Source organism: Amblyomma mixtum, chromosome 2 (assembly GCF_055824585.1).
Source record: "Amblyomma mixtum isolate Tamu chromosome 2, ASM5582458v1, whole genome shotgun sequence".
Classification (NCBI taxonomy): domain Eukaryota; kingdom Metazoa; phylum Arthropoda; class Arachnida; order Ixodida; family Ixodidae; genus Amblyomma; species Amblyomma mixtum.
Genome location: NC_143013.1, coordinates 248,033,089 through 248,059,768, shown reverse-complemented (window position 1 = coordinate 248,059,768; position 26,680 = coordinate 248,033,089). Strand labels below are relative to the sequence as shown.

Below are 26,680 nucleotides of genomic sequence, written 5' to 3'. Positions count from 1 at the left end.
CTATTTTAATCCATCCTGTGAAATCACGATTTATCGCTAGTAATCGCTCCATTGAAACTTGGTGGTTTTCCGTGGCCTCCAAAACTAAAATGGAATTCTAGAAAACCTCAGGTACAAATCAACGCGAGCTGTTTCTCCATGTCTGAAGTGCTCACGTTTCAGGTTCAACATCATAAGTTATTCATCCTGCACTGCTGATCATCTGTGCAATAGCAGCTTCTGGCATAGAATCGTCAGAACCGCTCAAAAAGCACGATTCTAAATGAACCTCTATTTCTAAGATGAAGGCAAAGATCTCTGAGTCACTTGTTGGAATTGATCCAGAAAGCAGAATGGTGCAGCATAATTATTCGTTTTTAATATTTCGAGAATGTGATAGGGGTTCTTCCACTAACAGCACCTCTGTTTGTATTTCCAGTCAACTTGTTTATCTAGAAAGGAATCTCAAAGAAATGATAAGCTCAAAGGACCGACCGGTGGACTCTAGGCACGGCGCGAAGCGAAAACAGCAATAAAGACTTATCGAGGATAGAAACAAAGTGCTCTGTGGTGGTATCAAGTGCGCTCGTCCAGCGCGTGCTTAACTTTAATCTACATCCGAGCGCTTTTTTAGGCGCAGCCCAAGCAGGGCGCTACAGGGTTTCCTGCCTAGACGGGGTGGAGCAGAAACGCGGATAATGTGCTATGCAAATAAGGCAGCAAGGGACTGGATCGGGGTCCCCAGTTATGCCAGGTTAAGGCGTTGCAAGCTAACTCTTTACTGCCATTCTACCGCATGGAAACCAACTTTTATCTGAGGCGTAGAAAGACAGCTCTCAAGCGAATCGCGCAAGAAGCAAAAGAAAAAAAGTTGGGCTGAGGCTTGGCTAAAGTGTTAAGCCTGGATATCTTGAAGCGAAAAGCTTCGTGGCGATGCTTATGGTTTAGCTTAAATTAAATGCATAGTGTTACAATTTGGTTGGTTGGTTTATGGGGTTTAACGTCCCAAAGCGACTCAGGCTATGGGAGACGCCGTAGTGAAAGTCTTCGGAAATTTCGACCACCTGGGGTTCTTTAACGTGCACTGACATCGCACAGTACACGGGTCTCTAAAATTTCGCCTCCGTAGAAATTCGACCACCGCGGCCGGGATCGAACCCACACCTTTCGGGTGAGTAGCCGAGCCCCATAACCACTGAGACACCACGGCGAGCAGGTTACAAATTGAGTATAGCTTTCTAGTTTTTCCAAAATGGGTTGTATTAGGCATACAAAGCTTGTACAATCGTTATACAAGGCTATTAAAATCTCTTTATTTGTTCTTCTTCAATGGACACAATGTCTTGCACTTTCTGTATAGCCATAAAGATGGCCCGGTGATCAGAGTAGTAGTAGCAAGCAGCTGGCGCGCGAGGTAGCGCGCGGCCTCTTTTATGGCCGCCGCCACCGCTCACGCGTTCTCGCAACACCTTGCGAAAGAATCTTCTCCTCTTGGGACGACCGCGCAGACCGCGTGGCGAGGCGAGGGGTAAATCGGTGGCGAGGAGGACGAAGGGCGCGCCGCGGCGGCGCCCAGGGGTGGCCTAGTGAAGCTTTTCGCTTCAAAACTTGAAGGACGCTGAAGCTTCGCCTTTAACGGCTGAACGCAATAGCCGCGCGTGTGGGAGAGTGGAGCGGGAGGCGTCATGTTTCTGCTTTCTCGGGAGACGAACAGGATCGCAGCACCCCGCGGCGTTTGGAGACGATCGGCATCTGCCCGAGCTGTGGTGACGCCTTTAGATGAATAAACTAAAAGTATCAGGACACAAAATTCAATCTTCGGCTCTCCTGCAATTCTATTGGTTGATCAGAATAAGCTTATTACAACGTTAGTGTCATCTGATGTGTTTCGCGGGTTGTCGACTCAGTAAGACTCAGTTGATCACACTGTCAGCGCCTTCTTTTATGTGTTTATCTTTCACCCAAGTGCGTTACTTGTGAAGTAAAGAATGGAAACCATGTTTAGTGCATTATTAGGACGCACTTCGTACTACTCATTAAGCATTTTAACTGCGCAAGACGCATACTCACTGGACTTTCGAACAATTTTAGATTTATTACAGTTTTTCTTGTACGGCAAGGAAAAGCCATGATCGCGTCCTATGCTGTGGTGCCTTTGACTTCATGCAAAAATACCACAGGTCGGGGGCGTCCTCTTTTCCCGTGACCTGGCAAACGACGCGCATTGTTTGGGTGCAGTGGTGGTTCTGAAGGATAGCTGTGCGGAATCATGTGTGCACGATAGTGACGCAGAGCCTATAGCGGTGGCAGAGGAGCGGCGAAAAAGTCTTTTTCTGTGCAGCTTGTCGAGCTTCTTTCGTTTCAGCAGTTGCTTGCACACCTTTTATCGGTGCGGAACAAATATATTGTCACGCACTAGAAGACGATAAAGTGTGCAGTGGCGCGGCAAGGAGCGCTCGCGCTGGGCCAGCCGCCATTATATGTCATCTAGTCCTGGAAGCCACTTTTCGGAGGAAAGAGTCAGCCTTCGGGCACGAATATTTTGGAAGCACTGCATGGTCCAGTGCCTGCAGGAAGCGGGCACTGGACCATTGTCTAGTGCCTGCTGAAACCGGAGTTTGCCAATCTACGGACACCTAGGCATATTGCCGGCCGTCTCCGGGCCTATCCATCGAGCCTGAAGAATAAAGGGTCCGCCTCAACTGACGACAAGCCTGCGTAGTGGCACGGCCAAGGCAAGTCGGACGCAAATTTTCCATCGCGAAAGAACGGGAAAAAGCTACTCTCACTCAGCAATAAAGCCCTTCTCCAGCGCTTACCGACTGATGATCACAAAATCGTCAGCCGACAGCAAGGTTGGAATCTGAGGGACTTTGCGCCCGGACTACTACTCTTCTGCGCCTGCGAGGTGGCCAGGCTACCATATTATACGGTGAAGAATGAAGACATTATCAGAGTCAATTCGGACAACACCACCTTCACGCTTTGCACGCCCGATCGTCAACGGCCGACTGCATGCGCCAAGATTGAAAAATTGCATCTGCAAGGAAAACTTACAACGCGACGTCGTGCGTGGCGGCTCCCGAAGGCTCTGTCAAAGGGGTCATTTACAACGCCTACGCGGTAGACTCGCCCGAAGCGGTTCGCCGAGGGTTCGGAAACAGAAACGAAGGAATAGAAGTGGTGGATGCCGGAAGGATCGGACAATCCAGAATGATACAAATCGCCTTTTTTGGAAAGGAGCTACCCAGCCAAGTAATCTATCAATGCGGCGTCTTTCGGGTCCACCCCTTCAGGGAGCAGCATGATGTTTCCTTCAAATGCTGGAGGGTAGGACACCGGGCCGAAGTCTGCCATGCACCTCTTCCGCCGCTGCGGAGAAAATCAGTCACCCCCACCTGAGGGAGAACAGCCAACCTGCCAACTCGTCTGCAGCGTCTGCAACGGGGCCACAACACAGGAAGCCGGAACTGAAAATTCCGGCTGATCAACAAGAACAAACAAGGAACGCCCCATTGCAACCAGACACCCAAGCAAGGGGACAACCACTCACCACAACACGGACACCAGTCAAGGCCCAGGAAGAAGGAACACGGAGCTACCGGAAAAGGAGGCAGCCACAACCAGAACGACTCTAGCTCCTTACCGGCCCTGGGGAACCCTGCAGGGAACGAGAAAAGAAGCTCGAGCCGCGCACGCAGCGGTAGCCGCTCCAACAAAAAGGTGAGCTGGCCAGCAGAGGCCTCCCATTCTTTTGACGCTCGAGAGAAGGAATTTAGGATCCAATTACAATCCCGAGACAGAGAAACTGCCAGCTTTACAAAGGGGTTGGTTGAAATTAAACGCCTCTTACAAGCGCCTCCGGAACAGACAGCCACTGCGTCTAGAACGCCACCCACCGCGTCCCAGGCTTCGACCAATAACGCGATGGAAACAGACGCCATTTTCCCCACTCCCTCTACCGCGTCCCTCTGCAGACGCCAGAATAGCAATGAAGAGACCGCTTCCTACAAAAGAAGGCGAGGAATCCAAAACAAAGGCTGAGGTGTCGGAAGCCGACACGCCGCAGCCGTCGAAAGCGCCTGCCAAATTCAGGGCGGACATCAATACTCTGTCAGAGAGAACTAGAGCTATATCAACAGAACAATCAACCTTCCAAAGCCTCGTTACCACCATATTTCCAGAGATAGATTCGCTTTGCAACACTAGAAAGTTAGGTATCCCAAATAGCCACCTGCATGCAGCAAATAATGGATAAGCTTACAACCATCGAGGCCCGCCTTCTTGAATCGGTCCACGACGCCACAACCATCTATAACCCAACATGGCACCACGCCAAAAATTTGAAATTTGGCAATGGATCTGCAGGCGCTTCCGCCGTAAGCGGGCATACTTGCAGCTCCACATCCACCAAACACCGTTTGTTACAACCCCAAACGTGATTGCATTGCAAGGAGCTAGCGGCAGGGCTGCACTGCCAGTCTATAAAGTATATCTGCCAACCTCACGCCACCCTTGACCACATCCTCTTCGGCTGCCCTGCCGATCCTCCCCCGCAGGGACAGCCCGCCATCGGTACATGGGAGGAATGGGAGGCCCTCCTTGCGTCGCAGGACCCGGACGCGCAACTTCGCTGTGTGAACCGGGGTGCCAGTGCCATGGCCCTACGTGGCCTGGACACATGCGCGTAATGTGAGGGCTGTGCGGTGGCCCTGAGACCTTGTACGGTCCAAACTCACTTGCTTAATAAAGTTTTCCATCCATCCCATTACGACACTCGTAACGCAGCCGGCTCCTTCACAGCCACGCTGGTGCATAGAAACATCTCCGCAATTCAACACTTTATAAACGAATCGGAAGAAGATAACACCCTACTTGAGATAGTACCAAGGTAAAAAGGAGAATCAAATCTCTTCATCCTTAATGTATCCAACACGCCCAGAAACTAAGGCAATGGACTCCCACACTTGTTGATGAAGACAATAAAGCTGGCTGCTAGAGCTCAACTAATATTGGTGGGAGACTTCAACTCTCAACACCCAGTATGGGGATATACCAAAACAACTCCGAAAGGAAACTTGCTCTGGCAAATCATTCAATCACTAAAGCTCACAACGCTAAACAACCCGAGTGTTCACACATGCATGGGTAACAGTGTATGTGTAGACACATCTTGAGACTTATCTGGTTTGGTTTATTGGGGTTTAACGTCTCAAAGCGACTGAGGCTATGAGAGACGCCGTAGTGAAGGGCTCCGGAAATTTCGACCACCTGGGGATCTTTAATGTGCACTGACATCGCACAGCACACGGGCCTCTAGAATTTCGCCTTCAAGAAATTCAGCCGCCGCGGCCGGGATCGAACCCGCGTCTTTCAGGTCAGCAGCCGAGCGCCGTAACCACTGAGCCGCCGCGGCGGGGCTAGACTTATCCCTCCCTAAAAATGTCAAGGACTCAAAGTGTATCAACACCGGGTAAAATCTTGGTAGTGATCACTTCATCCTTAACATCACCTTCCCCACAACAAAACTCAAGAAACAAACCTAAAGAAATACGAATTAACGGACAGGGACAGGTTCAGGGAATTTCGCAACAAAACAGCTCCAAAGGAGATCTCTAACCTTAGCGACTGGGTAATCTCTTTGAATGAGGATGTCAGCTTCATTAGCGTCGTGGTGCCAGTTGAGAAAGAGGAGCAGATTGCAGACTCAAAACTCTTAGACCCTGTGGCAAGCACAAAAAGGCCCCCAAAAACGCTGGAAGAAGCAAAAACACAATAAGCGACTCCGCAAAAAGATCGCTGAAATCGAGGGGCGAATCTAGGAACATACACTAACTCTCTAAACACAACAATGGAACCAGGTATGTGAAAGCATCAACGGACAGCACGGAAATAAGAAGACATCGCATCTTCTAAGGCGCCTGCTTGCCCTAGAACAAACACGTCCCGTGCAACAAAGTCAACAGTACAGACTCATACATAAATATGAGAGTACAAGTGAAGACCCAATCAAAGAGCTAGCAGAACGCTATCTAAACACGGATGAGGGTACCAGACAACCAGACTACCAGGGGACTCCTAATCTAAATTTAGACGCAGACTTCACAGACGCAGAGGTCTGGTACGCAATTGGAAAACTGCGGACATCTGCGGCAGGGCAACACAAAGTAACAAATAAGACACTCAGGAACTTAGACACAAAGTCGATCGTGGCGGTTACAGACCTTATGAACAAATTATGGCATGCCGGGAACATACCACAAGAGTGGAAAGAAGCAAAAATCACTTTTATTGCTAAAGCGGGTAAGAAACTCAGCACTGAGAATCTACGACCAATTTCATTAACATCATGCCTAGGCAAACTCATGGAGCATGTCATGCTCAACAGGCTCCAAAACTGTGCGGAGGACATGAACCTCCTACCTGAAACAATGTTAAGACTCAGGGCCCAACTATCTACCCAGGACATACTCTTGCAGCTTAACAAGTGCGTAACTGAAGCTGACGACGGAAAAGGAACGAAAGCAATACTGGGTTTAGCTCTTATTAAGGCTTTCGACAACGTCATCCACAAAGCCATTTTGACAAACTAGTCCGAAATCAACCCTGGAGAAAGGACGTACAACTTCATCCGATCCTTCTTCACTAACAGAACAGCAGTGATTACGGTCGGAACAATAGAGTCTACCCCAATCACACTAGGAAGTAAAGGAACACCACAGGGCTCCGTCCGGTCCCCTTTCCTTTTTCACCTCTTCCTCATCAAAATTCCCATCAATCTGGTATATATACCATACCTACATCACACGTTCTATGCAGACGACCTCACTCTTTGGGTAACCAAAGGATGCGAAGGCTACATAGAAGACACACTCCTAGAAGCAGTGGACATCATTGAGACACGCGCATGCGAATCCGGCCTTACTTATTAAGAGCAAAAATGTTAACTCTTCGCAATACGTCATAACCGCAAATAAACTTCATTTTAATGGACGATCCGTCAGAGGTACAAACCATGAGAATACTGGGGTTGTATTTGCAAACAAATGGAAAGAATACTGACACACTCACTAAGCTAATACGCATGGCAGAGCCACGGCGCGATTAATCCGCCGCATAGCTAATCGAAGACAAGGAGTGAGGAAAGCGATTTATGCCGACTAGTACAGGCCTTTGCGCCAAGCAGGATAGTATATGCCACCCCTTATCTCAAATTCGCGAAAGCAGAAAAGGACAAATTGGATAGCATGATACGGCAGGCCTATAAGGCTGCGTTAGGACTACCACTAAATGCCTCAGCCGAAAGGCTTATGAGGTTAGGAATTCATAACACCTACAGTGAACTGAAAGAAGCCCATTTAATGGCTCAAACAGCGAGATTAACCAACTCCAGAACTGGCAGGAGTATTCTTACCAGGCTCGGAATTGACTTTCAACCTCCGTATAAAGATGCTAAAGTAGACGTACCCCGCGACTATAGGACGGCCCTACTAATCAAACCACTCCACAAAAACATGCACCCCTTACACCATGAGGGTAGAAGACAAGCACGAGCCAAAGCCTTACATAATAAATACGGACAGTGCGCTGGAACACTGTATGTAGATGCGGCAGAATACAAACATGCCAATGCCTTTGCAATTGTGGCTGTGAACGAGAATGGTGACCACATCGTCTCGGCAACAGTCAAAACAAAATCCTCTGAAACGGCAGAAGAGGCGGGTACAGCCCTCGCACTAGCGCATACCCAAGAGAGCATCATCCTCGGCGACTCCAAAATGGGTATCAATAATTTCGCAAAAAGGCGAATTACAAACACCTCTCTTAGAATCCTTAAAGAAACCGAATTCTCACCATATTATTCCGAACTGATATGGGTCTCAGCCCATTCGGAGAATCCGGGGAACGAAGCAGCCCACAATAAAGCCCGAGGTTTCACCGACCGGGCAGTGGACGAGTCTAGCTTCCTGAATTTCACTAAAGACTCCATAATCACATATCATGATCTCACCAATCATTTTAAACTAGAGAAGAGTTTTTCCCCCTCATAACAATAGCCTGACTAAAGAACAAGAGGTTACGTGGCGTCGTCTGCAGACGAGATCGATACGCACCACATCACTCATAGCGCACATTTATCCTGATCTTTACAACTCAAACTGTAAACACTGTGGCAAACGAGCCAAATACAATCCCATACTGTGGGACTGCAAAATAGAGCCACCTCCGGGTGGTCTAGTTACCGCTCCTTCTCTCGAGCTGTGGGTGACCTTGCGGGCTAGCTCTGACCCAAGAACGCAAGTTTTGGCGGTGGAGTGGGCTGACAAAGTCGTCGAGAGCTATGTACTTTCGACCACTTAACGCGACCTCTTACCAAGCTCTTTCCGGCGAACAAAATGTTTTACAATCAATCAGTCTAGTCATGTCTTCATCGGGCTTGCCGTCACGTAACATTTGACGTGAGGGGTTGGGAAATCTGCGCCATGCTGGTCTTGGCACTTCAGGGTGCTGCGTCTGTCTTGGTCGTCGGCATTGTGTCCCTGGACAACACCGCCCGGCTGTGCCCCAGCCCGCCTGACCAGTACCGTCCTCGCCATTCGCCCTAGTCCGGTCCTCCGCCCCGACCACAAGACACCACGAACTGATCCTGCCGACCAGACCCTACCCGACCCGACCGATCCGAGACACGTGCGCACACAGCTTCTCCTGCCCATGTCATTTGGTGCGCCCTTGGACCTGGGCCGTCTGCTCAAGGTGACCTGCGGCCTGGAAGCTTTTAGGATCAGCGCTCATCGATCATCATCTACTCATCTCTTTCATCGTGATGTCAAGCCATGCATCTTCTTCTCTTCTGTGTTCATCCCCACTGCGAAACGAAAAAGAGTACCAAGAAGGAGGGGTATGAAGGTAATGAATCGTGGAAAAGTAATTAGGTAAATACAGCTGCAATACCAGTAAAAAAACTTTGTTCCAAGGCGTGTACACTTGTGCGAACAAGCTTTATTTCTCCCTCTGTGATGGGCGCGGTGTCCACGAATGAGAGAGATGGGCAGCCATGACTTCTGCTTGCTTTATTCCAACGAGTTGTAACTGGAAAACCTCTGCAATAAAAACGAAATAAAACACGATATATTAGGAATAACGAAAATCTCCAACACTTGCTACATAAAAATCTGCGGAGCACCCAACCTAAACCTCTACGAAAAATGTATTCGTTTTGTCCTACTGCAGCTACATAACACACCCAGCAACCCAGGCATGTTCTCGGCTATGGAGACGTTTAAGGTTTAGTGGACAGAGCAGTTAGGCTTGAAGTCCAAACTTTTCTATTCTTATAGAGCGTAGTCAAGCGGCAGAACACTCTATACAATATAATTGAGACTGAGGCATATCGAGCATAAGTTTTCAACACGCGGCGTAATAAATAAGAATATGCTCACACTTCCTCTTGCGGAGAAGAGCGCCGTAGTGGAATGGAGAGCCGAGGCCGTAGCCGTAGTTCAGGCCGTAGCCGAGGAGACCATGGCCGAAGCCGTAGTGGCCGGCACCGTAGCCAAGACCGCCAACACCGTAGCCGTAGACTGGGGCGGCATGGTAGGCAGCGACAGCTGGGGCAGCGTGGGCAACGGTGGCCACAGCTGGGGCGTGGTGAACGGTGGTGGTGGCAACAGCTGGAGCAGCAGCGTAGGTGGCGACTGGGGCAGCGGCGTAGGTGGCGACTGGGGCAGCGGCGTAGGTGGCGACTGGAGCAGCGTGAGCGACGGTGGCGACAGCTGGGGCAGCGGCGTAGGTGGCGACTGGAGCAGCGTGAGCGACGGTGGCAACAGCTGGGGCAGCGGCGTAGGTGGTGGCAACCCTGGTCACGGCTGGAGCAGCGGCAACAACTGGGGCAGCAGCGTAGGTAGCGACAGCTGGGGCGGCGTGGTAGGCAGCAACGCGGGTCACAGCTGGGGCGACGGCGTAGCTAGCGACGGCTGGGGCAGCGTGGGCAACGGTGGCGACAGCTGGGGCAGCATGAGCCACAGTGGCAACAGCTGGGGCGTGGGCGACGGTGGCCACAGATGGAGCGAAGCCAGTGTAGCCAAGGCCGTGGCCATAACCGCCGTAGCCCAGGCCGTAGCCGAGACCGGTGTAGCCGAGGCCACCGTAGCCAAGGCCGTAGCCGGTGTAGCCAGCGAGAGCGCTGGTGGCAAGAGCCAAGAGAACGCAAGCACGGATCTGCAAAACAATATTGTTACAAATTAGTCGTTGCTAATAGCTTCTTTAACTCTCAAAATTAGGGCCTGTATGCGGCACGCAAGTTTTCAGGTTGCTGCGTAGCTAAGGTTAACAATGAATTGCGGCAGTTCCAGAACTATGTAGCCCTCGACCTGCGCACATCAGAAGCGCCTCATTTGTTCTTGTCATTGAAAGACATCATTCTCTGAGCTTGCACTTCAGCCAATTGATACCGACACCATATGAAACAGTTGAGTGAGCGCTGTGGATATTCATGACATTTTACATGGCTCTACAGTTACTCATCGAGGTGTAGCTTTATATCTAAGTATAGGGCCGTTGTATCGACGCAATACAAGTCTTCAGTTGATTACCATGGTGACTTTGAGCTGCTGTTGAGCCGACTGCTGACTGAGCTCAGTTTTTGGGCCCTTTTATACAGAAAAGCAGTCCTTCGCAGTGTACGCACGTGCGCGGCTCCCGGAAAGTTCAGCTGAAAATAAAAAAAAAATGTGATAGGAATTTCTGTGATTTTGTTATTCTGTACGTATCCGTAAACGGACGTCGCCGCCGAATGCTAAAAGGGCATACGCACTCTGCTATGTAAGGGAGTACGGCGCAGTAACCTTGACGGCCCAGCAATTTAGAGGAAGGAGGATAATAATCCTTAAATCCTCGTCGAAGCGTTCAATTGGTAGTGGTGTGGCTGAATGTACTCAGTTTTATATACATATTTATGTGTCTGAACGCTTACAGTTAAATTTGCTTGTTGTCACTATAGTGCGCAGGCACATAAATTGATTTCTGTGTGTTAGCACTTAGACTGGTCATTCTTTCCCATTTAGCCACTGTGTATTTGTTTGTCTGGAGCCCACTTTGCGGGAGGCTATACATTTTTCCAGCGGGTTGTTTGCAACCTGCGCAGGTTTGTGGGTGTTTGTTTGTGTGCGTACGTGCGTGTGCGTACGTGCGCGTGCGTACGTGCGTGTGCGTAATATGCGTTTGTGGGTCCATTTTTAATCAGCAGGTTGTGATGACGTTTGGACGTCCCGTGATCTGGGTGGTAGGTGGAACATGGGTGGTTTTTCATTATAACTGAAAACTGGCTTTGAAGGAAGAAGGGAAAGAAATTTTGAAATTTCTTTATGAATTATCGGATGTCGTTAAAAACACGTATTCATGCGCCACTCGTTACAAGGAAAAGGGGAAGGGTCACTACTCAAATTATTAAGGCGCAAAAAATAGCATGTACACTGTGAACACTTCAATTTTCAATAAATGAGGCATTGATTGACAAACAACATTCGTGCTATCTGTACACGAAAAATGGCGGTTTAAATAAAGAGTGATCTTTTTTCTCTCTTTTTTTCTATGTTACTCTGTGAATATTTCATGTCAGGGCGCTTTATTCTCTATATTTTCTGTAAAGAGCATTTTACGTTGTGCAGATTTGCTGTTCTGGTAATTTTTGCTTTGATAATTTCCTGTTTTGATGCTCCATGCATTACAGGGGATGTTGTGGACTTCAGTCAAGTCGCTTTTCTCAACGGACTTTTACCCGCAGACTCCCTTATCTATGATAGAAATAAAAAATTTACTTACTCTTAATTTAAAGTTAAACAGCACGAAGCGATGTGCTCACAGCTCTAGTGCACCTAATTGAGATTTAGCTAAGAACCTGAATCGGTGGTCCTATTCTTTGAGCATTACCGTTCATTATTTCGCTCTTCAGTGCTATCATTAACGGGAGTTTGTCTTGCTGAACCCCTATCATTCATGCTTTACTTACTTATTTTCGTAATTTTCTTTCTCTTTGCCGGTACTCAGCGTTCTGGCTCGATTGAAAGCGCAGATCAAAAATTTTCGCGCACTTTCGTGGGTGACTTAACTTTAGATAAATTATAAGTGCAGTGAAAAGCAGATGCCTTCATTCGTCATTTCCAGACACAAGCATTTTCAATTTTGTTGCGTTGGACACTGGATAAATATATTATTCATCACTTGTTTTCGAATACCTTTTCTCTTTTCATGGCGGCAATAACCTCGTTTTTGCCCGAGGGCTTTAGCAATATTGCTTTTCTGCAGACGCTTTAGTGGAAATGCGGGCCACTTTAGCGTCGTTTGATATCTTAGCTTGGGGATTCCCGATGTTCGAAGGCAGGGCACATAGTTTTTGTTCAGCATGAAAGCAATCGCGTTGGAAATGTGCAAAAATTGGCGGTGGTTTAGCTCTGGTTAAACTTGGAGGGTTGCGAAAGCAACGAGGAAAGAGATAGAAGCGATGGAGAGCGCGCGGCAGCGGCGACGGCCCCGGCACCCTAGCTATGCGCCGCTACTGCGCATCCACAACTGGCGAGCGCGGCGGCGGCACCTCTGAGTCACCCGCGCTGTAACGGCAGCGGCGCGCCAGCTGTGCGCCGTCCTCGCGCATGCGTAGTATGGCCTTTCCACAGCTCCGCAAAATGGCTCGGCGACTTGCGTAGTGTTGCTTTCGCAAGTAAAATATTCGTCCATTGAGCGACTGCCATTTTTTCTGGTATTTCTAAACGCAAGTGTCAGGCAGTGTTCCCCGTAGACCTGGAAGTTCTTGTTTCTTCGTTTCTGAACTACAGAGCAGGCAAAAGCTTCTCCTGTTGAGGAACATGACGACCGTTATCGTCTGTAACGACTCAAAAGTGCTGCCTTCCTCCAAAACTGGGTATACCTTATTCCTCCCGATGATTCATTGTGGCTTCTATTTTAGGCCCCGCTGTAGGTTTATATATCTATCTCTCTTTCTCCGATTACTGATGCCCGAATCTTACCTTACATCATCCAGATATCGCACATACACGCACATCGAACCGTTGAAGTACAATGAACCATGGCAGAAATCGAATTATATCAGTTGAATTCAAAAATCACTACTCAGCATAGTCAAAATTATCTATGCACGCATCTGTACATGTCTTTCAGACAGCAGAGCAAATTAAAGCGCTCAACGCATTTCCCAGGCCACCTCTTTGCCGCTTAAATAGAGGAACATTTGTTACTATGTATAGCGTTCCCGGCTCGCAATGTAAGAACCGTGGGTTCTAATCCCACCTAATTTACACTACTTGACGTTTCACCACAATCACTTTACATTGCATACATAGACGTCCTTATGACGGTTGAGACCAATCCAAGCACGTTAGCACCAATTTAAGTCTCACAGTGCCAGTTCCGCGCGTTGACGGAGCAGCATATAGCATATACAGAAGCAAGAGTGTGATCGCACAGGGTTGTTTAAACTGCCTGCGAGAGGTCATTTGATTGTGACGTCACAAACCGCTCTGTTCGTTGCAATTTTTCGGGCACGCCGCCAGTGAACGCCGACCCCGCTTTTTATGCAGCCAGGGGCTTTTAGCGCTGACCCGTTAAATCTTGGAGGACGCTTAAGCATGGCGTTTGAGAGCAGAACACGACACGGTTACCGGGCCGCCGCGGCTTATCGGCAACCACTGTCGGAGGAGGGGGGCTGCTGGTTTCGTTCGTTGACGGAGCAGATGCGCAAGGCCTCCAGCTCTGGTGCTTCCTTGGATTTTGAAGCGAGAGCTACACTACGGGACCTCGTGCTTCGAACGACGGGTGCCTAGTTTTGACCTCCAGCTGGGTTAGACTGCAAACCATGAAATCAAGAAATAGAAATATAATCAATATTCATGACTGGGAGTCGAACCCACGGCTGCGCGAACAGATCTCATTTGAGGGCAAAATTGAAGAGTAGCTTCAGAAAACCGTTTTTCCGAGCTCCAAATAAAGTCCGCGAAATATAAAGAAAAAGTCACGTGACTAGCGCATTCGGGTGCCACGATTGTGCTGCTCTCAATCCTAGCTTGAGTGAACGAAATCAGCTGTTGGTATAGAGCGACGACCTTAATGCTCCGGATTCCGATATGCCGACGTTGGTTGCGACACCCGCGATAGCCAGTCTGCAAGCGTGACGGCGCAAGTTGCGCCACAACCACCTTCGACATATCGGCCTGCCGGAGGAATGAAGCCGTCGTGCCTTGCCAGCAGCTAATTTCGTTGACTCAAGCCAGGATTCAGAGCAGCACAATCGTGGCGCGCGAATGTGTTAGTCATGTGATTTTTTTTTATTTCGCGCACTTTTTTAGGAGCTCGGAAATAGGGGTTTCTGAAGGTGCTCTCCAACTTTGCTTTTTACATTTTCTGTCTAAAGTCAATATTTACCCGTTTAAGGATTATCTTATTCGCTATTAATTGCAAAATAAAAAGTTGCCTATGACGCACAAGCCGGTTCGTAGGTTTATGAAACTGGTTTCCCTAGCCTACCTCAAATATTTTATGTTTCAAGCCTTTTCTAATGTTAGCCTGGACACCCTGTATATGTATATATATTCTTTCCGTACTAGACTATCGCCGCAGCCTACATGCCTCGTGCTAAACTGTACCACACTCTCGCGCTGCGGATTGGAAAGCGTAGTCTTCTTCAACTTCCATCTGCTCCCTCCCGCGGCGACTAATGTTTCGAAATCAGGGACGAACCTAGTTTGCGGGAGATGCGAGTACGAGGTCCAACCATGAAAAAGACAAAAAAGGAATGAAATCAATATCCACGACTGGGATTCGAACCCGCGGCCGCGCGAACAGATCTCCTTTAAGGGCTGCTCATCGAGACCACTAGGTTATCACCGCACTTTTCTGTTTTGCATGGAAATAGTGCCCAAAAGAAAAATCTAAGAATGCTTACGCCACAAGACAGCAGCCCACCATACTCCTTCATGACCCCAACTTCCAAAGCATCAAAAGCCTGGCGGCACACACATGCATCCAGACAGGGGAGCCAGCTAGGCAGCTCTTGCAGGGCAACATATAGTCCCCGTACCGAAGCGCATTGTTCATGAAACGAAGACTTCGACTACCGTGGTGATTCGGCGTAGCGATCCGTCATGCGGCTCTTCCTGAGACTAAACAGTCCCAGCAACATGAATAGATCATATTATTCACATACCATTAATAGATCACATTAATAGATCATACCGTAACAATATGGCACAACACAGTTTTTCTCCGCGGGCAAAAAACCGGATAATGTAGGGTGTAATGTCAATGCCCTTCTCAATTGTTCGTTGTAATATGTTACAGAACAACACAACATCAATGCACAGAGCAAAACAATGATCAGTTGTATGAGGTGTACAGAACAGGCGGAAATTCACCGCCCATGGCGCAAGCATCTACTTAGCATCAAGTCATGCCTTCACAGGCAGCTTTGATGTGTGCAGTTTAAAGAAGAATGTTTTTGCAGCAGAAGATATTGCAGATTCGCTTAACACGTTTTAAAACACTAGTGCCACGGAACTGCAGAAACGGTTGTCGATGCAACGGTGCTGGAAATAAATACTCTCCAAGTGCCTGAGTCATCTGCTTTCGGGAGAGGCTGTACAGGTAGTTTAAGAAAAGCGCACAGTGAGGAAACTGAAGCCGTCAGCAACTTCCTTAAGGAATACCCATAAAAGCCCCTCACGAGTGTGTTCAGGCGGTGCAAGTAGGAAAGGCGAATGAGCACAGAGACGTCTAATAAGCACGGGTAAACCACGGATAATTGCGCTGTTAATACTCAGGCAAAGGGGTTGAAGATATAGGGCAAACAACACAGGCGATAATGGACAGCCTTGGCGAACAGATAATTTCAATGCAATAGAAACGTTTTGTCAGCTCTTGGTTAACAGTTAGCTTTGTATAGTACTTCTTAGAGAACTGTCTTTTGCCCCTCAGCAAAACATCTCCACTATTTGCATGCTCTAAGACCGCAACCAAGAAATCGTGACGAACTTTGTCAGAGGCCTTGGCAAGGTCAATTTTAATTGCAGCTACTTCTCCGGTCTCATATAATACTGTCTCTAATATTGAACGAGATATGAATATGGATTTGGGTGCTGTGGCGGCCTCTGATACCGCAGACCTGTTGAGTGCCAATTAAGTGAACTACAACTAGCTGCAGACGATTGCAAAGAATCTTTACAAAAAAATTGCAATTTACATTACAGACGGCAATTGGACGATCGGAGGCTATCGCCGAAGCCAACACGCCCGAGGCCTGGCGCTTCGCACTAAAGGTTCGCCCCCTCCCCAATAACATGACAAAAGATGCCCATGATGGTCGCCGCCTCGCGCGAGCGGAGGCTATTTCCAAGCAGTATGGTGCTCGACCAGGGGTATTTTACACGGACGCGGCCGGTCCACACCATGGGGGTTGGTACACGGGTGCCGTTGTCCACCAAAACGACCCAGTTCAGGGCCTCACCTTCCATGCCCCCAACATTACATTCGCGGAGGAAGTTGCTATCGCACTTGCAGCTGCGGATCCAGCGTCCCGAGTCATTATCACCGACTCAAGGGAAGCTTGCCGCAATTTTGAACAGGGCCAAATTCCAGATCGTGCCTTCCAAATTTTACACAGATGTGAGTACCGGGATTTCCCAACCCGGCGCACCATCATCTGGGCCCCAGCACATGCGGGGATAGAGGGAAATAAGGTAGCGGACACTACCGCCCGCGCGCTTAACCACCGGGCATCGCCTCTCTCGCCGCCTGATCCGGCTACTGATTTTAATCCGGCTATTACTTTTCGGGATATCTCTCTCCTGTATCAAAACGCTCACGGCCGATACCCACCCACCTGTAAAGGCCTCAAGAAGGCAGAGGAGCGTTGGCTACTTCGCCTCTACACCAACACGGTACTGTGCCCGGCAGTGCTCAAACATTTCAATTCGGCCTTTTCGGGTGAGTGTCCACACTGTGGGGAAGTGTTTGCGGACACGTATCACATGGTGTGGGCATGCCCTGCCAATCCTGCTTTCCCACCCCACCCCCACCCCACCCGAGAGGACTGGGAGGCTGCCCTGCTCGGCTGCTCAACTCTCCAGTACCAACGAGCCCTGGTGACAAGAGCCCGGGCCGCCGCGGAGGCCACAGGGGTCCCGGACTAGGGATCCCTCCTAGTGATTGTGAGGGTCGGGCCCTTCAGGCCCGGTCCAAGCAATACCTCTCTTGTATATAGTATAAATAAATGTTTTACACCACCACCACCTCGTGTTAAACTGCACTATACTCTCTCGCGCTGTGCATTGGAGAGCGTCGTCTTCATAAACTTCCATATGCTCCGTCCCGCGGCGCTGCCTGCTCACCGTCGCCTTCTACGCAGCACAAATCCTTGCTTTAGCTCCGATTTGAATGTAGTAAACATTCTGTGTAGTTTTTTCAGGCACGAACGACTAGATGGTGCCGTGGCAACCACGGCAGCCTTAGACTGCGCGACGAGGATGACGACGCCGGCTATGCCACTTACTTCTAGAGCTCCTTTAATCTCTCGCTTTAGAAAGGAGCCGCCATTGTCACAATTAGCCAGACCACAGAGCTCGCACACAACAAGTAGAGAATGACTTTCATGCGACATGCCTACAAATGTTAGCACCAAACTCACCGCAAGCCGCGCGTGGCAAAAGATTACTCGCTTGAATAGCGCACAGCGTCATTTATGTAACCTCTGCTATTCTTCACCTCCCTGCGCGACGCCCAGAAGGCCCCTAGTCTTCTAGCGTTTGCCAGCCGGGAGCAGCGCACGCCATAGTCTGAGTTCTCTAAGAAACAATGCTGGCTCATAGCGCAGACAGGACCATGATCAGACCTTGTGTATATTCTCCCGCAGGCGTGCTCCACCGGAGAGCGGCTGCCTATCCTACTCTCTGAATTATTTTTTGGGCACCTGAACATTTCACAAGGTCATTGTCACTGGGATATTGTTGTTCTTACGTTTCTTCGGCGTACGCCATGATATTTCCGGTTATTGATGTTTACCCTTTGCACAGCCGCGAGCCGAAACAGCCTCTGGACAAGATTCTTCCTCATCTTGCTGCTGCGCCTTCTGAACGAGCCCACGACACAATTGTCGGCCACCAAGCAGGCACCTGACTGGTAGCTTCGGAGGCCTCCCAGCAAGAATCTTGCCTCCGTCACGGCAATGTTTCTTTCTCCACTGGCTGCATCGTCTTGCCTTGGTTGCAAATTGGCCACGTGGGCAGTCCGAAGAACTTTTCGCTCCTTATGTTGGCATGTGCAGACATTGCCAAAAGTTTATAGAGCCCAAGGGTTTCGCTTCTAACATGTGTAGTGGAGCTCCTGTAGCATTCAGGAAGCCCTGTCCATTGGAGGGAACAGGACGAAAAAGCAAACCCTCGGGGGTGTAAACTTGTGACAAAGGGTGTGCATGTGCTTGCTATAAAGGTCAACGCAGGCACCTACGAGATCGCGCTGGCCTTCCCGTAGACCACCTCACATCAAGCTTGGCAAGCATCAGCAACGCAATTAAATCAATTCCTGTATGTCCAGGAACCTACCTTAATGAACACATGTTGGAAGGTATCAAGCATTTGAGTAAGCGGAGTGCCTGAGATCCCGCAGACACGGTGAGAGAAGAACACAGGGGGGAATAAATACGTCATAATTATCACAGAAAAAAAAGAGCTTTTTATCTTGCACAGGCCCAGTACTACTGCTAAAAATTCAACCAAACAAACGGTGTTGTAATCGGGAAGGGGGAGTGAGAATGACCAGTGAAAGGAGCGATAGAAAATACCAGCACCGGCCTATTCTTCACATGGTGAGGCGTCTCTCGCAATTAAGCACATGCGAGCACATGAGAGCACCTGTTTTTAGTCTACATTGTCAGAAATACGTATACTGAATTCTGATTACACCCTGACTAGAGTTCATTTTGTAAGGGGTTGTAAGGGGACATAGGGGGTTGTTAAGGCTAAGGGCTAGGTCACTTGTGACCGTTTCTAACACATTTCAATCGCAACACTGAACTATGCCTAAACGTTATGCAGAACAGCGAGTGACACGTTGACTGAAAGAATATTTCTGCAATTCATATCTAAGGAAAATCACCTCAAATTGAGGCCGTGGCTGATTTCCGTATGCCTATCTTCGTGTTGCCTTTTCTTGGGCAGCAAGTATATTTCACAAAATAACCTTGCGTACGCACATACCTTAATGACACAATAAAGAAATTGCATAGAAAGCTAGACAGTTAAGCTTCCGTAAAAAAACCGGGTTTTAATCTACGTCTGTACACGCCTTCACAGTTCAGTTGTATTCATTATGAACGCCCAAAACATAAACAGGTGGAAGAGTTTGATAATTGCGATAAATGGTGTTGCTTTCATTCCGTGTCTCTGCATCTTTTACAAATTTAAGTGAGTGAACGTGCGCGGAATAACTCCTTTTGTCGTTGTCCGCCTTTCTCATGCCAGATTATTTCTTTTGTTCTTTGATCGCGTCTCGGTGAGAGTTTAAAGGAGGCGTTGCTGCGATGTACGTGCCGCCAGCTTATCCCACGACTTCTTTAACTGTGCCATGAACAAGGAATCTCCTTTATATCGGCGCGGTTGGCTGCAGTCTTGGCGCAAGTGAGCCCCCCTTCTCCACAGCGCGTCGGAGACATCACTTACACAACTACTTAGTGTTCAGATGACTTCCAATGCACAGGTCCGAGCCGACGCTTCCCTCTTAACTTGCGCTCCTTTAGAATCGCAGGGCACAGAGGCCTTGCTCTTCGACCGTGACCGATTCACGCCCAACACGCCTAGCTCGCGTCGCAGCCGAAAATTACGCTAAAAATTTTCGCTGGACGTGTCATTACTCGGCTCCAGCAGGCAGCGGCTGGCGCCGCCATGACAGTGCTGAGTTCAATTCATGTGTTTTCACCATTCGCGAGTTTGGCTGGAGTTGCCTGTCGAAGAAAACTATATTTCGCACTCCAGTCTTGGAGAGTTTATCTCAGGAGCATACATGTAACGTGTAGGCAAAGCCCACTGCGGTTGCAGCGCCATGCTGACGGGCATCAACAAATATTGACAGTCAAAATATAACAGCAAAAAATTCGTCATCGCTGCTGAATCTAAGCGTGATCGTTGAAAACATCTAGGTTGTCGACTGTCGTTCGTTTTATGCGAAGCATATTACTAGACCTACACTACAGCCCGTCGAGCGCGGCGGTGGAGCTATCATTGACCTTTAGCGTGACCACGTGACACCACGTGACAACATGACGTCACATCAGAGGAGAGATGGGCTGCCGGCTTGCGCGGTCGGCCGCGGCGGTGGAGGCTCCACATCAGAGGCGCTGCAGCTGACCACGTGACGCTACAGCAGTGGTATAAAGCTGAGCTTGCCTCGCTCTCCGGGCACTTACGAGGCGGCCAGGTGTTGGGATGCCGCCTAGAAGCAGGGCTGATTTGAACGAGAAGCGAAAGCTTCAGCGTGCCACAGAGACCGATGAAGAGCGGGATGAACGTCAACCAAGGGAAGCCATGTATTACCAAGCCTAGCCATCAATATGCTTCGCATCTGACTAGGCTTAACCTTAGCTAAGCCTCAGCCATTTTTTTTAATCTTGGACTGTAATGTGCATAAAAGCGCTACAACCTCCGTTGTAGCTAAGTAGCTCCCAGCAAAAAAAAAAAATGCTGGACGTTTAGCATAGCTATGCACGAAATATTGTGCGAAAGCCGTTATTTTTAATATTGACACCACAGCCACGTACCTGAAAGCGCTATTGAGGTATTCGCTGACCGCGGGAGCCAGTTATGCGCCTCTCTTTTACTCAAAATCAACGGAGTCTACAACATTGTCAACGCCAACGCTAATGAAACCATATCACTCAGGCGGCCTGTCACTCCAGTGCCGTGATTCTACTAAAACGTTGTCAACGCAAACGCAATGAGGGGATATCTCCCTGTCACTTCCGCCAATTAAGCAGCTACGAGCACGAATGAGTTGTCCGGTGATCCAGGTAGCAAGTTAGATACGTTAATGCTCCTTTCATGATTTTCGCACACAGATAAAGGACAAAGTTGATGAAGACTACGAACTGCAGTACACAGCACGAGAGTGTGGCAGTTTTACACAAGACATCATCGTATTTGACGATAGAGTAGTTCTCTTGTGCTGAGATCAACGAAGCTGATCTATTCGAGCCTCCGCTGATTGGAAACAAAGTCGCAGCAGTATTCACTTTATTCCTGGAGGATCCTGAGAGGCATCAACGAGAAAGGGCTTTTCCAGGCTTGATAGCTGATGTAGGGCTTTCGCAAAAGCTGTCGGCACGTCACTGCAGCTGCTCACAAGGCAATACCTTGGACAACGACTTGATGGAGCGGCGGTATAGAACATGCGCCTTTCTCCAACAGCATCCTATCACAGCTAGATGTTAATGGGCATGGTTGTTCTCTAATTAAAAGAAGCGAAAGCGTCTATAGAAGGAAGGCAATCAACACCGTAATAAACGTTTGTACGATTAATGTGGCATAGTGGTCGGCTTGCGAAACGTACAAAGAATACCAGGAGGGAGGGGTACGAAAAAAACTGATCGTGGAAAAATAATTATTGAAATACAGCTGCAATACGAGTGTAAAGAACTTTTCCAGTGAGCGTACTGTTGTGTGAAGAAGCTTTATTTCTCCCTCTGCGATGGCCGCAGTGTCCACGAAGGAGAGAGATGGGCAGCCATGACTTCTGCTTGCTTTATTCCAACGAGTTGTAGCTGGAAAACCTCTGAAATAAAAACGAAATAAAACACGATATATTAGGAATAAGGAAAATCTCCAACACTTGCAACATACAAGTCCCGGGACTCAACCTCAACCTTTAAGAAAAATATAGGCGCTTACTCTTACAGCACCTACATAAGACACCCAGCTACCTAGGTACGTTCTCGGCTAAGGACGCGTTTAAGGTTTCGTGGACAGAGCAGTTAGGCTTCAAGTCCAAACTTTTCTATTCATGTAGAGTGTAGTCAAGCGGCCGAACACTCTACACAATACAATGGATACTGAGCCATATCGAGCATACATTTTTAACACCAGGAGTAAAAAATAAGAATATGCTCACACTTCTTCTTGCGGAGAAGAGCGCCATAGTGGAATGGAGAGCCGAGGCCATAGCCGTAGTTCAGGCCGTAGCCGAGGAGACCGTGGCCGAAGCCGTAGTGGCCGGCACCGTAGCCGAGAGTACCAACACCGTAGCCGTAGACTGGGGCGGCGTGGTAGGCAGCGACAGCTGGGGCAGCGTGGGCAACAGTGGCCACAGCTGGGGCGTGGTGGACGGTGGTGGTGGCAACAGCTGGGGCAGCTGCGTAGGTGGCGACTGGGGCAGCGGCATAGGTGGCGACTGGAGCAGCGGCATAGGTGGCGACTGGAGCAGCGTGAGCGACGGTGGCAACAGCTGGGGCAGCGGCGTAGGTGGCGACAGCTGGGGCAGCGGCGTAGGTGGTGGCAACCCTGGTCACGGCTGGAGCAGCGGCAACAACTGGGGCAGCAGCGTAGGTAGCGACAGCTGGGGCGGCGTGGTAGGCAGCAACGCGGGTCACAGCTGGCGCGACGGCGTAGCTAGCCACGGCCGGGGCAGCGTGGGCAACGGTGGCGACAGCTGGGGCAGCATGGGCCACAGTGGCGACAGCTGGGGCGTGGGCGACGGTGGCCACAGATGGAGCGAAGCCAGTGTAGCCAAGGCCGTGGCCATAACCACCGTAGCCCAGGCCGTAGCCAAGACCGGTGTAGCCGAGGCCACCGTAGCCAAGGCCGTAGCCAGTGTAGCCAGCGAAGGCGCTGGTGGCAAGAGCCAAGAGAACGCAAGCACGGATCTGCAAAACAATATTGTTACAATTTAGTCGTTGCTTATAGCTCTTTAACTCCAAAAATTAAGGCCTGCATGCGGCAGTCAGGCTTTAAGAACGTTGCGTATTTAAGGTTTACAGTACTAACTGCGGCACCTCCAGAACTATGTAGCCCTGGACTTGCGCACATCAGAGGAGCCTCATTTGTTCTGTCATCTGTTCGGTGCCGTTATTGAAAGACATCATGCTCTGAGCTTGCACTTCAGCCAACTGCTACCGACACCATACGAAATAAGTCAGTGACTGCTCTGGATAATTCTAACATTTTAGAAGGCTGTACACTTGCTCATCAAGGTGTAGCTTTATATATAAGTATAGGACCGTTGTATCGTAGCAATACAAGGCTTCAGTTGCTTACCATGGTGACTTTGAGCTGCTGTTGAGCCGACTGCTGACTGAGCTCAGTTCTCGGGCCCTTTTATACAGAAAAGTGGCCCTTCGCAGTGTGCGCACGTGAGCCGTTCCAGGAAACTTCAGCGAAAATAAAAAAAAGTATTAGGAATTTCGGTGATTTTGTCATTCCGTACGTCTCCTTAAACGGACGTCGCCGCCGCATGTTAAGAGGCCATACGCACTCTGCTGTGTAAGGGAGAACCGCGCACTAACCTTGACGGACGAGCAATTTCGAGGAAGGAGGATAATAATGCTAAAATCCTCATCGAAACATTCCAATGGCAGTGGTGTGGATGAATGTATTCAGTTTGATATGCTTATTTACGATCAGAACGCTTACAGTTAAATTTGCTTGTTGCCATTATAATGCGGTGGCACTAATAATGATTTCTTTGTGTTTGCACTGTTGGGAGGTTCTGGCTGTCGACTCGGTGATAGCTGGGAATTGGGTCTTTATTAAAAGAATTTGATCCAAAATAAAAGAGGGCCCCAGGCCCTTGGAAGGTACAGGCTGGCTCCCCGAGCAGCTGCTCACTTCCGCTGCTGGAGGACGACTCTCCTCGTTGACTCCCGTGCGTTCACTCTGCTCCCTCGAACGCTGTTCCCACGAGACCAAGCAGCGGGTTCACGGGAGGAAGCGTCCCTGGGCGCTGACGGTCGTGTTCTTGAACGCCGTGTCCCCGTGTTCGCGTCCCTCGGCTTTTACGTACGCGTTTTCGAGCGCCGAACATGAGACCCGCGTCCGCGACGAGGCCGGCACTCTGCGACGCCGAGTATGGGTCGGAACGCGACACAGCACAGTTTCCGGATCTCTGGCCCACAGGCCAGCAGTGTTTGCAACGTAACAGCACTTACACTGGTCCTTCTTTCGCAATTAGCCGTTTTGTATTTGTTTGTCTGAAGCCAACTTTGCGGCAGGCTGCACACTTTTCCAGCGCTTTCTGGGAAACCTGTGAAGGTTTGTGGGTGATTGTGTTTGTGTGCGTACGTGCGTGTGTGTAATATGTGTTTGTGTGTCCATATATAATCTAGGTTGTGATGACGTCTGAACGTAGGTGGAACATGGGTGGCTTATCGTTATAACTGAAGACTGGCCTTGAAGCGAGAAGGAAAATATAATTGAAAGTTTTTTTATGAGTTATCGGATCTCGTTTATAACACGTATTCATGCGCAGCTCGTTACGCGGAAGAGAGGAAGGGTCACTGCACAAATTATTTTGCACAAAATATGATATGCACACTGCAAACACTTCTAAATTCAATAAATTAGGCAATGATTGTCCAAAAATATTTTCGTGCTAACTCTACGCCAAAGTTTTTTTTAGTCATGACATAAGATAAAAAATGTGTGTGATTTTTAAGTTTTTTCTATGTTACTCTGTGAATATTTCGTGTCAAGACGCTTTATTTTTTATATTTTCAAATGAGAACATTTTTCGTCGTGAACTTTTGTTGTTTTGATAATTTTTGCTTTGATGATTGATTGTTTTGATAATTTTCTATTTTGATGCTCGCTGTATTGTAAGGGAGGTTGTGGGCTTCAGTCAAGTCACTTTTCTCGGGAGACTTTTATCCGCATCTCCCCTATCGATGATAGAAATAAAAATTTTATTTAGTATTTAAAAGACAAACAACGCAAAACAATACCCACACAGCGCCAGTGCACGGAACTGAGATTTTGCCTAACAATCTTTATCGGCCGTCGCATTCTCTGCTCCTTACCGCTCATTATTTCGCTGTTCAGTGCAATCATGAAGGGATTTCTCTTGATGACCCTCTTTCATTCATGTTTTACTTACTAGTTTTTGTAATTTTCCTTTAGGTGGCTGGTACGCAGCGTTTTGGCCCGATTGAAAGCGGAGATCAAAATTCCAGTGCACTTTCATGGGTGACCTAAGATAAATTAAAATTGCAGTAAAAAACAGTTGCCTTCATTCGCCATTTCTAGACATAAGCGTTACCAATTCTGTATGTCGAGGGATAAATTCATTATTCATCACGTGTTTTCAAATACCTTTTCTCTTTTTATGGCGGCAAAAACCTCGTTTTTGCTCGAAGGTTTTTGCAATATTTTTTTTGTGCAGCAGCTTTCGTGGAAATGCGGGCCGCTTTAGCAATATCCGATGGCTTAGTTTGGGGATTCCCGATGTCCGAAGGAAGGGCACATAGTTTTCGGTTAGTGTGGAATGAATCGCGCTCGTATTAATAAAAAAAATATTCGTCCTTTGAGTGATATTCATTTTACTGACATTTCTAAACGCAGGTGTCGGGCAGTGCTCCCTGTAGACCTGTATGTTCTTGTTTACTCGTCTTTGATCTACAGAGGAGGCAAAACCTTTTCGTGGTTGATGAACATGGCGACTATTATCATCACTAACGACTCAGAACTGCTGTCTTCCTCCGAAACACGGTCTCCCATATTCCCCCAGATAATTGATCTCGGTCCTGCGAAACGAGGATTTATTGCTAGTAACAGCTTCATTGACAATTGGTGTTTTTTTATGGCCCCCAAAGCTAAAATAGGACCCCAGAAAACCTCCACCAAGTGAAGTCGAGCTGCTGTGTTGTGTCAGTCGGCTGTCAACAGTATTTACTCCTAGGTCATGTACTAGTTCTTTAATGGCCTTTCCCACATACGATAGGGGGGTTTTTGTCTTCTGTTCTGGGTCTGTGATCGGTTCCTGATTTTGGTCGCGGATCGTCCTAAGTTTGTGCCACTCGATGGTTTTGTTTTTTCTGGGTTGGGGTTTTAGATTGCCAATGGAGATTTTAGACTTTATGATATAATGGTCACTTCCCAGATTTTGTCTGGTGTTGCTCCAGCTTGGAGATTTTTGGGAGAAGTCTGGGAGATTTTTGCGTGTCGTGAGGTCCAGGCCCGTGTCCCTGTTCACGCTGTTGCCTATCCTGGTAAGTTACATGGGGTCCGTGTATTCGGTTAGCCCTCTTTGGTGGATAAAATCCATTGAGGCTGAGCAAGATTTTGATAGCATGGCGTTAATTGAAGTACCCGCGAGAGGCCATGTGGTTGTGATGTCATGCTGGCGCTGTAAACGCTGGCGCGGTAAAACTTAAAGGATACGAGCTTGGCGTTTAATAGAGGTGGTTACCGGGCCGCCAGTGCTTATCACTAACCGCAGTGGTCAGCAGCGTGCGAGGAGGGTGGCTGCCAGTTTCGCTCATTGATGGAGCAGCTGCGGAAGTCCTCTGGCGCTGGTGCTCCTTGGATTTTTTAGGCACGAACGACGCGATTCCGCGGCAGCCTTAGGCCTGATTCTCACAGCCGGTCTCCTCTACGGCGCGGCGGCGACGGAGGCGGAAATCGCGGCCGCAACGGAACGGAGTGGTGTTCTAATCGAAAGAGGC

The 26,680-nt window shown here is 48.7% G+C and overlaps 2 protein-coding genes across 2 annotated transcripts in view; both read right to left on the bottom strand.

Annotated features, from left to right (window-relative positions):
• LOC149363377 (uncharacterized) overlaps positions 1–14,965 on the bottom strand; it is a 44,744-nt gene extending 29,779 nt beyond the window's left edge. The window contains exons 1-2 of the mRNA XM_089568500.1: positions 14,933–14,965; positions 9,420–10,230 (exon numbers count right to left, since the gene is read on the bottom strand). Of these exons, the coding sequence (XP_089424626.1) occupies positions 9,420–10,230; positions 14,933–14,965 (844 nt within the window). The remainder of the gene's footprint in view (positions 1–9,419; positions 10,231–14,932) is intronic.
• Positions 14,966–22,102: 7,137 nt separating this feature from the next.
• Positions 22,103–25,670, bottom strand: LOC149363376 (uncharacterized). The gene is made up of 2 exons (XM_089568499.1): positions 25,650–25,670; positions 22,103–22,930 (listed from the first exon to the last, which is right to left on the bottom strand). The coding sequence occupies exons 1-2, from the start codon at positions 25,668–25,670 to the stop codon at positions 22,103–22,105; spliced, it is 849 nt and encodes a 282-aa protein (XP_089424625.1).
• Positions 25,671–26,680: the final 1,010 nt, after the last annotated feature.

What these genes read in the sequence shown, in the direction of transcription:
- LOC149363376 (XM_089568499.1), bottom strand. Translation starts at nt 25,670, where the DNA reads ATGTTCATCAACCACGAAAAG. An exon ending in TGTTCATCAACCACGAAAAG is followed by an intron (nt 22,931 to 25,649) that starts GTTTTGCCTCCT and finishes TTGGAGTTAAAG; the next exon opens with AGCTATAAGCAACGACTAAA.